The following is a 16,542-nucleotide window of genomic DNA, read 5'->3' on the forward strand; positions in this document are numbered from 1 at the left end:
TATCCAAGACCAAAATATTCATAAAAAATAATTCTATGTACAACATATCTATCCAAACCTTCGTAACCCAAGATTGAGATCAAAGAGAAAAACAACTACAACTTGGCCTTCGGCCCCGCCGCACCAGCCCCGATGCCCTCCTCTTTAGCCTTCTTCTTCAACAACCGTCTCAGGATCTTCCCACTGGCGCTCTTGGGAATCTCCTTGACGAAACTCACACCCCCTCTAAGCCGCTTATGATACGCAACCTTCGCATCCAACCACTTGACAATATTCTCCGCCTCTTGCGCAGCACTCACCCCCGAGTTAAGACTCTTCGCGCTGCGAACCACATACGCCAGCGGCACCTCCGTGCCATGGGCCTCACTCTCGACCCCAATAACGGCGACATCATCGACAGCCTCATTATCAACCAAAATGCCCTCCAACTCCGCCGGCGCCACCTGGAACCCCTTATACTTGATGAGTTCCTTAACGCGATCCGTGATATAAAAGTTCCCCTGCGGGTCCTGGAACCCGACATCACCAGTGCGGAACCAACCGTCCTCAGAGAGACATTCCGCCGTGGCGGCGGGGTTATTGTGGTACCCTTGGAAGACGTTGGGGCCGCGCATGTACAGTTCGCCGACTTCGCCGGCGGGCACTTCGACGGGTTCGGAGGCGTCCTCGGGCATGGTCATGTACTTGGCTTCCATGTTGGGGAGGAGTTTACCGACGGAGCCGATGGTGGAGCGCCATTCTTCCCAGGGTTGAGTGTGTGTGGTGGGGCTGGTCTCGCTGAGGCCGTAGCCTTGCTTGATGCCGCATTTGATGCGGGCGTAGACGGATTCGACGAGTTCTTGGGTGAGCGGGGCGGCGCCGGAGTTCATCATGCGGAGGCTGGAGAGGTCGTATTTGGAGACGATGGGGTGTTTGCCCAGTAGGAGGACCACGGGGGGCACGACGTAGCTGAATGTGATGCGGTAGTTTTGGACGTGCGAGCACCATTGCTCGATGTCGAATTTGGTCATTACGTAGAGGTGCAGGCCTTTGTGGATCGTTTGGTGGAGGAGGCAGGTTAGACCTGTGTTGTTCTTTGGTTAGTGGGGGTTTGGGTTGGGTGATATTGGAGGGGTAGGGGATGCGGACCGTAGATGTGGAAGAAGGGGAGGAAGGCTAGGATGCGGTCTCCTGTGCCGTCGACGCCGCCGTTCCAGGTGAGGTTGCCCGCTTCGCCGGCGGCGAGCTGGAGGATGTTGGCGACGATGTTCCGGTGCGAGAGCATCACGCCCTTGGGCACACCGGTCGTGCCGGAGGAGTAGACCAGGAAGGCGAGGTTGCGGGATGGGTTGACCTTGGGCTTGCGGAAGCGAGTAGCGCCGGAGATGTTGCGGATGGAGGTGAAGTGCTTAATGCGCGCTTGGGGGTCGCGCTGGTCGCCGATGAGGATGATTCCGTCTTCTGGAATGCCGGCTTCTTTCGCTGCCGCGGTGGCTACCTGGAGGAAGGGCGCCTGCGTGACGAGGACTTTGGCGCCGGAGTTCTTGAGCTGGAAGGCCAGCTCCTCGGCTGTGTAGGCTGGGTTGGATGGCGACACGACACCGCCAGCCCAGATAGCACCCCACATCACGGCTGGGGTGTCGATGCTGTTCGGGGTGAAGAGGGCCAGTACGTCGCCCTTCTTCCAGTCAAAGGTGGCCTTGAGGCCCTTGCCAAAGGTAAGGGCGGCATCCTTGACTTGTTGATAGGTGTAGGATCGCTGTGTGTCCGCATCCTGGTAGATTACTGGGTGATGTCAGCGGGGTGTCTCAGATGAAATGAACAGGTCGCGCAAGTTGATGGATAGGTTATTTTAATTCGCAGGAAGTGCTCTGGCATTTGAGGGAAATAAGGACATACCCTTATCATCTGGAAAGGGCTTATCCTGGCGTTCGAAGAGAAAAGACCAGATGTCAAGGTCCGGAATGTCGACGGGAGGATAGCGTGAGGAGACAGGCATGGCGGAGTCGTGCGGGGAAAACGGCTGGGGAAGAGGAGAAGGAGGGAGATCAGGGGATTATTAATGCAGGGTTGCACAGAAATGGCGATCACAAAAGTAAAAAATAATAAAGAGGAGAGAATGGTCTATGGTATATGTGCCCGTCAACAGGGGATGGAAGAAGGAGGGAGAGAGAGGAATGGAATGATAGACCGCCGTTTAAGAGAGCGCAGGGAGGAGTTGCTCGGCCCTCGGCACTGCAGAGATAAGCCCGCAAAGCCGGGGTCTGGGTTAGTGAACGTTCGTTGGAGAGAAGAAGTGGTGGAGAGTCGCCACGGATCGCCGCCGCCCGTCTCTCCACAATCCACGCCGAGGAGTTGGCCGGCATTCGGCAAACAACGGCCTTGAGTTGTTGGATCCATGGCTGTTCTTTCGGTTTGACCACGCCCGGAATTTCAGGGGTTCGGTGTACCCAGAGATCGAAAAGCGACAGGCATTCATGACGATCTGTGTCCTATACATAGTATCATCAAACAGTCATATAGTAGGGTGAATATATATTATTCATCACAATCCATCACACATAACCACTGGTAGTAGCACAAGACATAAATATTTACATAGCTCATTAACACCGGCGATAGTCGCTGTTCCTGGTGCTCCTCGAGCGATTCCTGAACACCGTGATATCCACCTGTTTGGTGATTGCGCGCCCACCAACCCGTTCCAGCTCCATAGGATAGCTGCTAAGGTTATATTCCCGACTGAGTCGCGGTGGTGTGTCCGCCCAAGTGCTGTATGCTGCGCGACTGGGAATTGGAGGACTGATCTTGTATTGTGATCCGACCACTCGCGAACGATTGCCACTCGAGATATTCCGGACAGACGCGATAATCAGGGACCGAATGCATGGCATGGAGGCTGTGACGATGACCAGATAACACTCCGCCAGCGCCCATCGAGTGAGTTTGACCGTCGCTGCGGTTTGGTCGCCACGCTCAGCGACAGAACCCAGGTTGACGATTCGCATGACCGAGGCCACCATGGCTCTGCGTGTTGTAATTAGCGATCTGAGATAATATGCTGGTCATTGATCGAGAGAAAACACACACTAGGCCAAACCCCATCAACACGACGAGACTAATTTTGACGCGCAGTTTCAAGCTCAGGCTCCAGAAGGTGTAGGTGGGGAAGACGGCAAGGAAGAGGTCGGATGCAGTATTGATCGCTACATCATATCTGTCAGTGTCTTCCTGTGGCAAGCGCACCGGATCAGGTCAATAAACGTACAGCACTGTACATAGCCGTAGATACGCTCGACATTTGGATTCCAGCATGCCGTGCCCACATGCGCATCCCAAAGAGAATTAATATCCTGACACTGAGCAAGAATGGTAGCCACCGAGACAATGTTGATGATGATCTGCAGCGCAAAGATGAGCCACAGAATCCAGCCCAGATATCTTTCTTGACGTAAAATATTCAACAAATATAAAGTGAAGGCGGCTCTGCCAGCGCCAGTGGCGACGATCGAGAGACACTGAAAAGCTGTGTAATACTTCAAGGCCAGCACCTGGTTTGCCTTACTCAGGTACTGAGAGTGTCGTCCGTAGCCATGAGCAATAGCCAAGGTAATCATGACGGATGCCGCCAAAGCAAGGACCTGATGTGCAGTAATCAGCATGAGTATGACATCCGCCCGGCTTGGTGTGAACCGACCAGCGCACATAACATAGCCGTGTCATTCACTGCATAGTGTCGAATACGAAGTTTGGCAATTACCCGCAGGATCATAACCAGGATGGCGATGGCCGCCGCCGTCCAGTTGAGCGCCAGAATACCGGGGCCTGCATTATATGATATTGACTGGAATGACATCCGCAGGGTATTGCGACAGAATACCTGCTGAAGTGGCCGAAAGACGAATTACAGGGTAGAGAAAAGTCAGAAAAGGCTAGAGAAGGTGAAGGGCAGGGGATGAGTGAAGCTCAACCCCATGGAACAAGACGAATGAAAAGCAGGCCAGCTGCTACGAGAAACAGCAGTTACCCAGGCTGTTTATCCCTCATTATAAATAAGCATGATGAATGGTAATGACATTTTCCACCGTGCCGTCTTCTACCCTACCATTTGATCCCCATCAACGGAGCCTTATCTGATTAGAGCTGGCTCTAATCAATATGGGCCGTTCTTCAGCATCACTCAACGCGCGTTTCGGCCATCGAGGGATGTCCGCCGGTCTCCACCTGCACCATTCGGGAAACCGAGCATGTCCATCATCTAGTCTACAGTGGGTTCTTTCCACCGAAGGTGTCGGTTTAGCCGTTCACCTTATTCAGTCCCTCGCTGGTATTGAGGGTCTAATTGTGGATGTCTCTCAGGTATTTTCAGGACCCAAACAAGTCCAACTGTAAGTGTTGTCAATAAGGAGATTCCAAAGTTTGGGGTTGTTTTTCTCAAGCTAATTTCGCTGCCTAGTACTGAGCGAGGCTATATATACAGCAATGGATTCCGTATGCTCCGATATAAGGTTCTAATTCCCCCTGGCTGGTTCGCAAGGATGTTTGTTAGTTCACAGCCGGTCATTCCAAGCGGATATATCCAGAAGTGGCGCTGAGCCTGCAATGGCCCAAAGCAATGAAATTAACGTGAAAACAAGTGTCGCTAACCGTCCTCATGTCGATCATTCAGGCCAACAAGACCGAGCATCGCATGGCAGCAACCCTTCATCCTGCAACTTTAGAAGACATTGCCATTCTAACCCCGCAGTATAACCTCATGCTGTCCTTAGAAATATGATTATTGACGACCATTGATTGATGCAACATATATGCTTATTCCATGCAACAGGCTGGTATCCGCGGTTCGGACACAATTTTCAATACAGAGCTCGGCGATTGCCTTCCTTCACAATCAGCCAAGCCTCTCTGATTGACGTGCATTAACCTATATTCACCCAAAACGGAGATGTTCGCTCTTCCGTCCCAACGAGAATTACCCGATAAGGAGTAGACTCCGACGAGTGTGGCATTGAGTCGTTTTGATCCAAGCCGTTCCTGAAACCCGGGTCGGCGCGTCCGTCGTCCCGAATAGTACCAAAGTAGCAGAGGGTTTGTCACACCGAACATCATGGTATGTGCATATATGGTGGACCCTTTGAATAAGAATCCCCACCAGCGCGAGAATACTCCTCCTCTACTTCGCCAGCGAGGATTCAGAAGCACGTACAAAATATAATCATCCTACCAATTCGACTCGACGATGAAAAGGGTCAGGATTCTGAGCGGATATACCGGACGATACATTTCGAACATAACCACCGAAATGCAAGTCGAAAGCCATAGTCTATCATCTACTTTGAACTTTTTGATTAACTACCCCGCGCATGCCTACGTACGACAATTAAAATTGCCGTCCAGGCCCCACGGTGGCACTGCCCACCTCGGTATAAGGCCCGTCACTAAGCTCTGACTGTGTACGTAAAACACCAAAGGATTCTTTAGTCCGTGCTACAAAATGCAGGAACCTGGGCTATGGTAATCTATAGCGGATACTAGGAAGCCACACCCCCAAGAGTGATAGCCCTGGAATCTTAATGGGACGTTCCTGTCGGTCATTACTACGATCCTGAAGTTGAAATAAGGAGTATGGCTTATTGTATCCTTTCTTTCTGACCGCACATCCCTTAGACCAACTATTTGCATCTGAAGGGAAAATTCCATCGAGCCCCTTGAATGAAGTCACCCCTCATTATACGTGTGTATATCACAACCCCCATTAAAGAGTAGTAATCGAGCTAAACCCCTTTTTAATCGCCCTAAACATTACTCAAAAACCGGATGACCCCTAATATCACCCGTAGTGCTGCTAGCCAACTGCCCCCATAACCAATAAGAAAGAAAAAGAAAAAGACCATCTCAGCCGCGATTCGAACCCCCGCCCTCTACAAACCACACCCGATTGGTCTCAAAAACAACAAACCTCTCAAATGAAGTCTGTAAAAGTTGCAAAAAAAACTGGTAGCTTCTCTTTGATTGAGCGTGTCATCCTTAGTGCAGGGGCCATGCTAATCTTCTCTGTATCGTTTCAAATTGACCAAATGCCCGAAGGCACCAGTTGTTACTTTACTTTGAATTATATAGGAATAATGGTTAGAATTAACGAACTCTAATTGGTCGGCTAAGCGAGGGGCGGGAAGGCAGGAACATCAAATTGGCTGAGGTACTATAGTACCTTGAGTAGAGCTGCAGATGATACTCAATGTACACTGGCTCTAGCTTGTTTGCACGTTGAACTTCATTTATTTTGTCAGGCAAATTGTAGGGATCAGAAGGTTTAATTGTGCGATAGACGGATGGGTATTAGCGCGAGAAAGAACGACTCTTGTTGCATACAAGAGAGGGTAATACACTTTTGGATAGGGCGGCTTCGCGGACGGGAATTACTATAGTTGACAGTCTATCTGCGCAGGAGACTGCATGTTTGGGGGAAACACAGATGAGTAATGGTGCACAATATACGGATCGAATTTATTAGACACTGGTGGTTCTGTTAAAGTTCTGCTTTAGCATTCGCATGATAGTACAGAGATGAAACCCTTCAAGGAAGGTCCACCTCAAAGAGATCCAAGCTCCAAGCTTATAAGTAACTGCACGACCTCCTATGATCTTCAGAAGAGGGGCTTTAGTCAAACGAGAAGCCTATCTTATTGATATCATAATAAATCTACCCCGTCATAGACGCCGTAAATCCGACGATTTCTAATCACCACCGCAACTACTTTCATGATCGTCATACTTTCGGGGAAGCCGAGATGGTGGAATAATGTTACAATTTCCGCGGAGCCGCGCGGGGTTTCTGCTGAAGTATGCTGTAACATCAGGTGGAAATTCTTTCTTAGTCCGCGGACCTAAGGAATCTGTTAGGCACAAGGTATACTCATATACTCCGGTCGTATCCCGTTATATGGATGGTTTCTAGACTCCTATAACTCATTTGTACATTGCTCGCCATCTCCAACAAGATCTGTGTCAAGTCGGATGTGACTGAACTATCATACTAAGTAACCAGTTTGAACGGGAGCATGGCTAATACTCATCCTGGATGATGCTAACCCGGCCAGATGGACCCCTGCATCGTATTTGGTAGGTGATCTGCTCCACCTGGAGATCTGGAGCGGTACCTAGTATTCCCCACAAATGCAACCTTAGACCAACACATTGATTTGACGATGAAGGGGGACGTTACATTAATCGGAAAAGCAACCCAAGCATCTCAGGTACGGATTTAATGTGAGAGGGAGCAACTGTACATCTTTTCCCCCTTAGTTTACTAATCATATAAAGACCCATACAAAACAGTCAATTGTCGATCAGCTGTGCCTGTACCATGGATATCATTGACTATGGATCTGCCAGGATACACATTCGATGTCCACGGAAAGCATACAGTGATGTCTCACATTCATGTGTTTAATAGAAATAGGGTAGTTATCCTACATATCCTGCGCCCTTCCATTCGTTTCCGAGGGTTTGCTTCTGATTCTCAAAAACCATTATTACATTTGCAAGCAATCAAGAATGAGAGTCCCCTCCATTGTATCGACATTTTGGTTGGGCGTTCAGCCTTCCAGCAAAACTATTCCAGATGCACCATTGGCAATCACACAGCACCCGGTCTTCGCTGAAGCGGATACGCAGGACGAAGAGGCTTTTGCCCCTGATACGTCCATCACGAGCCTATCCAAATTGTCTCATCTGGCAGAAGATTCTGTCCCGTCCGTAGCTCAAGCAGCTGCTCACCTGTTGTTAATGGAAGCTATGTGGGCGTGGAAGCAAAAGGCAACTAGTGGCGACATTGCTATAAAACTGCTTTCTTTGCTCTCGGTCCGCAACGTAGGCCTGCAGCCAGAGAATGAGAAAATTCGCAATCAGTTACTGGCTGGCCTTATGGAGATTTCTGTTCCTCGATTCTATGCATGGTGGCACGCTGTCCACCAGACGCTATCAAGCACGATCCGTGAGGAAGGCTTCATGGAGCTACCTGCCGATCTATTACCGCCTATAGGTGGCTATTCCCCTTAGGAGAATATACTTTGCACCGGTCTTACTGATACCTGTTCTAGATGTTATGATTATCTGGCATGCGTATATGCTCCAGCCCGTTATCTACGCGGACGACTGTTCTCGGCTGGACGTACCTCACATGCGCCGCATTCTGTTCCCCTGGCAGGCAGTGGTAAGTAAGAAAATAGAAATCAAATCCCCCCCAAAAACTTATTTTGACTAACTATACTAGGTGGATGCAATAGACATCAAAACGACCGGATACTGCATATCTTCTGCTGCCAGAGAGTTCTTCGAAAAGACTTCCGGACAATCAGCCGATCTACTTGAAATGCTCTGCACAGAAGAGCATCAGTTAGTTTACGATATAACCTGTCCATACTGCCATACTACCAGACAACTACCAATCATACCTACCGCGCAGACCGAAGACATCAACCAGGGTTTCGAGCTTGAATGCGACTGCGGCTACGCACCGTCCGTGGACGCCCTGCGCAGCGATCTTCTTCACCTTCGTCAAACCAGAGAGTCGCGACTTCGAGGAACATATTCGAACCCCGATCTCGCTCAAGCATTGTATCCCCTAGCAAGAGCGCTACCAATACCCATCCTAGAATCCAACACCAAGCGCGAAACCTTCCTCCACGCTATCCACACCGCAAGTTACGAAAGCAACACACCACAATGGGCAGTAAAGACATTGCTATCGTTCTACATACCAACCTCCCCAGTGACAAAGGCATCATCAGCCCACTACTCCTCAGTACTGCGCGGGATGCGCTTCGTCGACGAGATGCACAAGCAATGCTGGCTGCGTTCACCAGCCCTCTGTGTTCGGTCTACAACCGGTCCATCGGAACTCGTCGGTACTCTGCCACGAGCACAGCAGAAATACCGCAACTTCTTGGATCTAGCTCCCCCGTCAAATGATATATCTGTTACTCCAACATCTGACGTGGATCTGTTCTGGCATACGCACCAGCTGTCCCCGGGCCCGTACCGCCGCTTCTGTATCCGACATGTAGGGAAGTTTATGGACCATAATGATAAAGTAGTCCATGAGAACCTGAATGGTTCGTTTGAGGCTACACAGAAGGCGTACTGGGAAAGATTCAAGGGGGAGTATGATGCTTGTCTTTGTTGGCCGTGCGAGTTAGAACGGAATGATCAAGAGACTACTGTGTCTAGTGATGAAATCTTGTCGAATCGACAGGACTACCGGGACTGGGTTCGCCGAGTTATTGTTGTGTTTTGGCAGGAAGTCGAGGCCCGGCGCGAAAAGGGACTACCAGGCCTGGAAAGGAAGAGCCTAGAGGAAGTTCTGGCTAAGGGGCCTCGCAGGCGAAGTTCCTTGGTTTCTATTTCTTCGTTTAAATCATGGATATAATGGTGCGTGCAAGGTCAAAGCTATACAAGCCAAGACGCAGAGCCCCCTTAAGTGATAGATTAAGACATACGGTTAGATCTCTACCCTGCCAGATTTGAGCTATGTAAGAGAGAACATGCTATCAAAGTAATCTAATGGAATATGGAATAGTATATGCATGTGGTATTAATATACATGGTTCACATCAAGCTCGTCCGTCCTCCTATCTCTTGGCTACCTTCGCCGGTGGGCATCTCGCCGTTCCGTCCGAATATAAATTCCCGGTAGATGCCTTCCAAGCGGCGTCTTTCGGTGGGGCTGAGGGAGCTACGCGTTGTGTTCAAAGAACGTTCCATATGCTCCCAGCGCACGATGATCTCCTCGCGCGGTTCCTCCTGGGCAGTTCCGTTGGGTGCTGCGGTCTGCGTGTTGTTTGCGGTGCCTTGCTCGGACTGTCGCTGGCGTCGTCGTGCGCTCTTGATTGCATCGAGCTTGGACGCAACAACGGCCGGAGAAGGCATAGATACTTTCCCGGCCTCCTGTTCGGAAGCCGAGTAGAGGAATTGAATGAATGACTTGGTGCTGGTAGCGGTTGATGACGACTTCGTGCCATTCTTAGCCGTGGACTTGTCGTTCACGGAGTGGTCGCCAAGGGCATCGTGGACTGCCTCAAGGTGCGCATTGTATACGACAGCCTGCAAATCAGCTCCGGAGAAGCCCTCTGTGCGGGCGGCTACTTCATCCAGACGGGCAGCAACCTCCTCGTTCATTGCGAGTTTCTCGCTAACTGCTCGAATAATATCAAGGCGATCGGCATGGTTGGGCATGTCACAGATCAAAGACTTGTCGAGACGTCCTGGCCGTAGCAGTGCGGGATCGATGAGATCTGGTCGGGATGTAGCCGCAAGGACGTACACTCCAGAGAGACCTTCGGCACCATCCATTTGTGTCAGAAGCTGGTTGACAACGCGATCGGTGACACCTGTAGAGTCGTGCCCACGCTTAGGTGCGATACTGTCAAACTCATCAAAGAAGAGAATACACGGCCGAGCAGCCTGCGCCCGTTCGAAGAGATCTCGCACACTCTTCTCACTCGCACCGATATACTTGTTCAGGATTTCAGGACCCTTGACAGAGATGAAATTTAGGCCACACTCTCCTGCTACCGCACTGGCGAGCAAAGTCTTTCCACATCCAGGATATCCGTAAAGCAGCAGACCCGAGCGCAGACGTAGAGGACATTGTGCAAAGATAGGTGCGTACTTGGTGGGATACTGCAACGTCTCGAGGAGCATTTTACGGGTCTCAGTCAACCCACCGATGCCAGCAAAGGTCGTAGTAGACGAGGTGAGCGTAACATTTCGAAGAGAAGCGGGAGTGAAGCCTTTAATAGCGTTCTCAAAATCATCTGCCCCAAGCGTAATGGCTCTCGAAGAGGCCGAGATATCTTGAACAGAGCGAATGAGAGCCTCATTTCGTGCGCGGGACACGAGAAGGACCATATCTCCGGGCATATACCCGTCTGTCTTGCCAGCAAGTTCTAGAAAATCCACGTCCCTACCAAGCACAAACCCGTCTGCGCCGGCTGAGCTGGGGCGACTTCCTGGATTGGAAGGGTTCAGCCATGAGTCTTGGGTAGAGGAGCTGGAGTTTCGCGCATGTCCGTTCAATGCAGGTGGGACACCTCTGTCCTGGCTGGTAAGTTGCTCCAGTACCTTGCGGCGACCTTCCTTGTCCGGAGCCCTCAAATGGATGATCTCTCGGACGACGTGACCTCCGATGATAACATTGTTCAAGGACTCTTTCGATTGCGCAGTGGCCAGCAGAACCACCGAGGAGTTCATGGTGCAATACTCCCGCACCATCGAGCAGATCACTTCACTGTTCTGGCGGCTGCGACCATTGTCCCCTCCCACCTGAAGCTCCGTTTCGACAGGACACAGCTTGTCGAGATCATCTAGAATTACAAGCGACTGTCCGCCAAGACGTGCGCACCAGGAAGCGGACATAAAAAGGCGGTTCAGCGTTTCTTTGATGTTTGAGATCCGGGTCTCATCGGTAACCAATTTCCGACAAGAGAAATATTTCACGTTAAACAAGTAGTCCTTTCGCACACGGTGGGCTAGTAGGTGGCTCAAAGCCGTCTTTCCAGATCCCAGACCACCCGTGAGCAAAATAGAGGATGATTTGGTCAGGTTATCAATAGACTGAGAGATAATGCGGTCGATTCCAACCATCTCCGGCACAGTAGGTGGTATTGCGTCCTCCGACGGATGGGCGGAGGAGCTTGTTTCTGCCGGACGGGGTATCTCAGCCTGCACTTCCAGCGACAGCTTAGCATCTGATCCCAAGAGCCAGTTTGCTGCTGGCTTTGCCGTCTCGGAACCGGTCTTCAGCGGAGGGTCGAATCGGAGAATAGCACCGTCGAAACTGGGTCCTGCTGCCTGGTAGTCTGTATTAGGCAAAACCATCCCATCGGTCAAGGGTCCTGCTAGTAGCCCCTTATCTGATCCAGTACTCCCATAGATCATCTTGATACGCTCTGCCAATGCATCCCTCGCAGCCGCGGTATCGGATCCGAATTTCAACCCATCTTTCTTCTTTGTCGTATCAGCCATGAAGGGATACACCTTGAGGGCTTTCACCGTGGACCGCTGTAGCGGCGGAGGGGCCGCCTCGACCCGAACGATACCACCCACCATACCCTCAACACCGAGAGCAGTAGACAATAATGTGGATACTGCAACATGCTGAGTATCTGGTGCATCAGTCCACGGAATCAACCTCGCAACCAGCTTGGCTGCCGGTGCCCCAGCATCGCTACCCTTTTGTTCCGTTTGCTCCACCTGTTGCTGCGGGTCGGGTGGCGCTTTCAGGCCAGCAGGCTGGACAACCGAAATGCAAGCCCATCCTGCGCCCCGAAGCTCGTTTGTGGCAAGCATGTCCGGATCAAGCCAAACACGGAATCCATCATTGTTGTCTTCCTCTGCCTCTTCATCAAAGTACTGCTCCGACAATTGGCGGTCAATTCCCCGAAAGAAGAGGGAGCCCCTGCTCGTCGAGTCAGATCGACTGCCCTTTGGCCGGACGGTGCTTCCACTACTCCGCCCCCCAACACTTCTCCTGCTGCTTCCAGTGACGCTCCGGCTATCTCCCCGGGTGCCTCTGTTGGCCTTCGGACGAGTCTTCGGAGCAACAATGACTTCCGCATCTGGCGCTATCTTCGCGAAAGGTGAGGTATTCGGGGGAGCAGGGGTCAAAGATGTGATGACAATGTTGGCCGTGGAGGTTGGAGATAGATGCAATGCAAGAGGGTGCATGTGATCAGGTTGGGGCGTCGTGTATGTCGGGTTGGGGAGAGCTCGAATCTGCGACAAAAGGTTAAGTTCGAGGAAGGTCGCATGAAGCTCAATAACTGCAGGTAATCAGCCAAGCCGGTAACTTATAGAAGGGGACCCGAAACGTACTCTCCCAATCTTCCGGAGTCAGTGGTTCAATATTGATGGTATGCGCAACGGGTGGATCAAGATGGATGTATATCCCGACCTAGGCGCATTAGCATTTGAGGGTCCCCGTCGCGACCGACACACTTACCCTTTGGCCATCAGCAAGACCCAAGAGTCTCCCAAACGTTGTGTCCAACTCTACAGTAGAGATATCCTGCTCCCTGGCGGCAGACGCACTGCTGATACCGTCTCTTCCCACGACGGGAGCCAGCTTCCGCTTACTCGGCATTCCAGTCCATCCCAGATAGCATGACCGCTGCGCGGGGTTGCCATTGGCCTTTCCCGTAGTTTGGCGATATTGTAGTTCGACAATTACATTTTGTGCGGCCTAAATCTATGTCAGCTGGAGCCAGACGACCGTGCCCTGTCCAAGTGGGATGACTAGCTTACAGTATTGGCATTGACCAGCAGTGCGACCAGCGACGGTGGCAGGTTTACAAGACAGTTCTTCAAAGGTACCAGGGAAACTTCCGCGGTGGTGGAGGGCTTTCGGGGCGCCATTCTCAGGCGCAGGTTCGCAAGCTTGTGCGGTCAGCGAACACAGCAAAAGGATTGGAGTCGGAAATCGGGAGATCTTGGGGAGAATGAGAGAAGACCAGACCTCAGCATCTCCCCGGACTCATTAGACTCGCATTGACTCCGCAAACCAACCAGATGCCGTTGGCCGAGGTGGCCCGCCGCCCATGTTCGGGCCGAGAGTTGTTCCTTTCCGAGAGCACGTGCTGTACTGACCCGAAATACGCTAGTCCCGGAAAGGATAATAAGTAGAATTGGCATGAAAGACGCGAAATCGACGCGTTTCGCGACGTGTTGCTGCGGCAGCCGAAAAAGGCAATCCGCCAACTGGGAAGAAACTCCGCCAAGGGACGCTTTGGCCGAACCGCCGCCTTTCTTTTACCTTCTCGGCCCCAGGCGATTTTAGCACCATCACAAACCCGCTTCATCGCCAGCTGTTGGTCAATTGAACTAGCTTGTTGCCCTACAGCATCATGGCTTTGAACGCTTACACCCTCAACGTCAACTACGAAGCGCAGCTCGATGCCTTCAAGGATTTTCTGAAGCACTTCAAAAGTTTTGAGTCTGCTTCGGAATCGGCTGCGACAGAAGCCATTGAAGACCTTCGCATCGACGAGGATGGTACCAGCGACGAGTATGACTTTATGGACGATGTCGCCCAGGAGGGTGGCGCACAGCGAGCTGGTCGCAGACGTCGGGAGCCCAAGCTCAAATACATGCAGGTATTGCAGGAAGTCGCTGACCGGGAGCGCACAAACATTCTGATCGAGCTGGACGACCTCGCTACTGTGAGTGCTTGCTCATCCAGACTGGTCTACCGACCAAAACTAACCTGCTACAGTATGAGAAAGGCCTTTCGGAGGACGAAGACCTGCGGCTTGTTGATTCCGTGCAAAAGAACACCTACCACTATATCGATCTTTTCTCTCGTGCGGTTGATGCTTTGATGCCGAAGGAAAGCAAGGAGATTACGTAGGTCGGAAATACCATCTTTCAGGGATTGAGGCTAATCGCGCACAGTTTCAAAGATGATGTGCTCGATGTTATCATGTCGCAGCGTGAAAAACGCAACGAGGCCATGAACATGGCTGCAGAGGCCAATGCCGACGCCGATGCCGCCCAATCTATCTTTCCTCCCGAGCTGACACGCCGGTACACCATAAACTTCAAGCCCCTCACCCCTTCCGGCTCGAGCAGCGACCGCCAATCCAAGGCCCTTGCAGTACGCAACGTCAGCGCAGAGCATATTGGTGGCTTGATCACCGTTCGGGGTATCACAACTCGCGTCTCAGATGTCAAGCCAGCTGTTGAAATCAACGCCTACACTTGTGATCGCTGTGGATGTGAAGTGTTCCAACCGGTTACTACGAAGCAGTTCCTGCCTATGTCGGAATGTGTCTCCGAAGAGTGCAAGACAAACAACTCCAAGGGACAGCTGTTCCTCTCCACTCGCGCCTCCAAGTTCGTTCCTTTCCAAGAGGTGAAGATCCAAGAAATGGCAGACCAGGTGCCTGTTGGCCATATCCCGCGGACCATGACTATCCACTGCCATGGAAGTCTCACACGCCAGCTCAACCCGGGAGATGTTGTTGACATCGCAGGAATCTTCCTCCCCACTCCTTACACCGGATTCAGAGCCATCCGTGCGGGCTTGCTGACTGATACTTACATGGAAGCCCAGCATATCACGCAGCACAAGAAGTCATACAACGATACGGCCATGGACAGCCGAACTCTCCGCAAAATTGACCAATACCAGAAGTCCGGAAATATGTACGAGTACTTGTCGCGATCAATTGCCCCCGAGATCTACGGACATCTCGATGTGAAGAAGGCGCTGCTTCTGCTCCTGATCGGCGGTGTCACGAAAGAGATGGGCGACGGCCTGCACATTCGTGGTGACATCAACATCTGCCTCATGGGTGATCCTGGTGTTGCCAAGTCTCAGCTGCTGAAGTACATTGCCAAGGTTGCCCCACGTGGTGTGTACACGACCGGTCGAGGAAGCAGTGGTGTTGGTCTTACTGCTGCTGTGATGCGGGACCCTGTGACGGATGAGATGGTTCTGGAGGGAGGTGCCCTGGTCCTGGCAGACAACGGTATCTGCTGTATCGATGAATTCGACAAGATGGATGACTCGGATCGTACGGCCATTCACGAAGTGATGGAACAGCAGACCATTTCCATCTCCAAGGCGGGTATCACGACCACCCTCAATGCTCGTACCTCTATCTTGGCAGCAGCCAACCCGCTGTACGGCCGTTACAACCCCCGAGTCTCTCCGGTTGAGAACATCAACCTTCCCGCGGCTCTCCTTTCGCGTTTCGATGTCATGTTCCTTATTCTCGATACCCCTTCGCGCGAAGCAGACGAGGAGCTGGCTAGCCACGTCACCTATGTCCACATGCACAACAAGCACCCTGAACACGAGGATGCCGGCGTTATGTTCACGCCTCAGGAAGTTCGCCAGTACATCGCTAAGGCGCGTACCTACCGTCCTGTTGTTCCCTCCGCCGTCTCCGATTACATGGTTGGAGCCTATGTAAGAATGAGGAAGCAGCAGAAGAAGGACGAGGCAGAGAAGAAGCAGTTCTCTCATGTCACGCCCCGTACACTGCTTGGTGTTGTCCGTCTGTCGCAGGCCTTGGCGCGTCTCCGATTCAGCAACGAGGTCGTCACCGAAGATGTCGACGAGGCCCTGCGCCTGGTCGAGGTCAGCAAGGCCTCTTTGGCTAACGATGGCCAGTCGGGCTTGGACCAGAGCCCCACCAGCAAGATCTACTACCTCATCCGCAGCATGATGGAGAGTGGTGCTGCGGCTGTGGGTGATGGAGACGGAAGTGAATTGAGCATGAGGAGAATCCGGGAGAGAGTACTTGCCAAGGGTTTCACGGAGGACCAGCTCAACGTGACGATTGACGAGTATGAGAATAGCAACGTGAGTTCATTCCTCTTTATCCGGCACTTTTATGAGCATCTGCTAATTATTCTATCTTATAGGTCTGGCAAGTTCTGGGCGGTGGTACCCGTCTCGTGTTTGTTGATGCCATGGACATGTAAACGGCTATTACTTAATTTAGCACGAGTCTGCAGTCATATGTTGCTGCTATTTTTCATCGATTATCTTTTTAC

The 16,542-nt window shown here is 51.7% G+C and overlaps 7 protein-coding genes across 7 annotated transcripts; 3 read left to right on the top strand and 4 right to left on the bottom strand.

The window, feature by feature from the left end:
- Positions 1–95: 95 nt before the first annotated feature.
- An16g04830 (uncharacterized protein) lies at positions 96–1,978 on the bottom strand (the record flags this gene model as incomplete). Its single annotated transcript, XM_001397754.1, has 3 exons — positions 96–1,063; positions 1,129–1,764; positions 1,879–1,978. The coding sequence occupies 3 exons, from the start codon at positions 1,976–1,978 to the stop codon at positions 96–98; spliced, it is 1,704 nt and encodes a 567-aa protein (XP_001397791.1).
- Positions 1,979–2,585: 607 nt separating this feature from the next.
- An16g04840 (uncharacterized protein) lies at positions 2,586–3,835 on the bottom strand (the record flags this gene model as incomplete). Its single annotated transcript, XM_001397755.1, has 4 exons — positions 2,586–3,006; positions 3,068–3,185; positions 3,248–3,620; positions 3,677–3,835. The coding sequence occupies 4 exons, from the start codon at positions 3,833–3,835 to the stop codon at positions 2,586–2,588; spliced, it is 1,071 nt and encodes a 356-aa protein (XP_001397792.1).
- A 302-nt stretch (positions 3,836–4,137) lies between these two features.
- An16g04850 (hypothetical protein) lies at positions 4,138–4,574 on the top strand (the record flags this gene model as incomplete). The annotated part of the gene is made up of 2 exons (XM_059745115.1): positions 4,138–4,367; positions 4,436–4,574. 2 exons carry the CDS (start codon positions 4,138–4,140, stop codon positions 4,572–4,574), a joined length of 369 nt encoding a protein of 122 aa, XP_059602768.1.
- Positions 4,575–4,791: 217 nt separating this feature from the next.
- Positions 4,792–6,165, bottom strand: An16g04860 (hypothetical protein; the record flags this gene model as incomplete). The annotated part of the gene is made up of 6 exons (XM_059745116.1): positions 4,792–5,013; positions 5,204–5,302; positions 5,399–5,428; positions 5,525–5,686; positions 5,794–5,873; positions 6,120–6,165. The coding sequence occupies 6 exons, from the start codon at positions 6,163–6,165 to the stop codon at positions 4,792–4,794; spliced, it is 639 nt and encodes a 212-aa protein (XP_059602769.1).
- A 1,371-nt stretch (positions 6,166–7,536) lies between these two features.
- Positions 7,537–9,409, top strand: An16g04870 (uncharacterized protein; the record flags this gene model as incomplete). The annotated part of the gene is made up of 3 exons (XM_001397758.1): positions 7,537–8,023; positions 8,082–8,194; positions 8,255–9,409. The coding sequence occupies 3 exons, from the start codon at positions 7,537–7,539 to the stop codon at positions 9,407–9,409; spliced, it is 1,755 nt and encodes a 584-aa protein (XP_001397795.1).
- Positions 9,410–9,588: 179 nt separating this feature from the next.
- Positions 9,589–13,395, bottom strand: An16g04880 (uncharacterized protein; the record flags this gene model as incomplete). Its single annotated transcript, XM_001397759.1, has 4 exons — positions 9,589–12,803; positions 12,856–12,934; positions 12,983–13,222; positions 13,285–13,395. 4 exons carry the CDS (start codon positions 13,393–13,395, stop codon positions 9,589–9,591), a joined length of 3,645 nt encoding a protein of 1,214 aa, XP_001397796.1.
- A 488-nt stretch (positions 13,396–13,883) lies between these two features.
- Positions 13,884–16,470, top strand: An16g04890 (uncharacterized protein; the record flags this gene model as incomplete). The annotated part of the gene is made up of 4 exons (XM_001397760.3): positions 13,884–14,198; positions 14,252–14,382; positions 14,431–16,348; positions 16,411–16,470. 4 exons carry the CDS (start codon positions 13,884–13,886, stop codon positions 16,468–16,470), a joined length of 2,424 nt encoding a protein of 807 aa, XP_001397797.1.
- Positions 16,471–16,542: the final 72 nt, after the last annotated feature.

Source organism: Aspergillus niger (genome assembly GCF_000002855.4).
Source record: "Aspergillus niger supercontig An16".
In the NCBI taxonomy this organism is placed as follows: Eukaryota; Fungi; Ascomycota; class Eurotiomycetes; order Eurotiales; family Aspergillaceae; genus Aspergillus; species Aspergillus niger.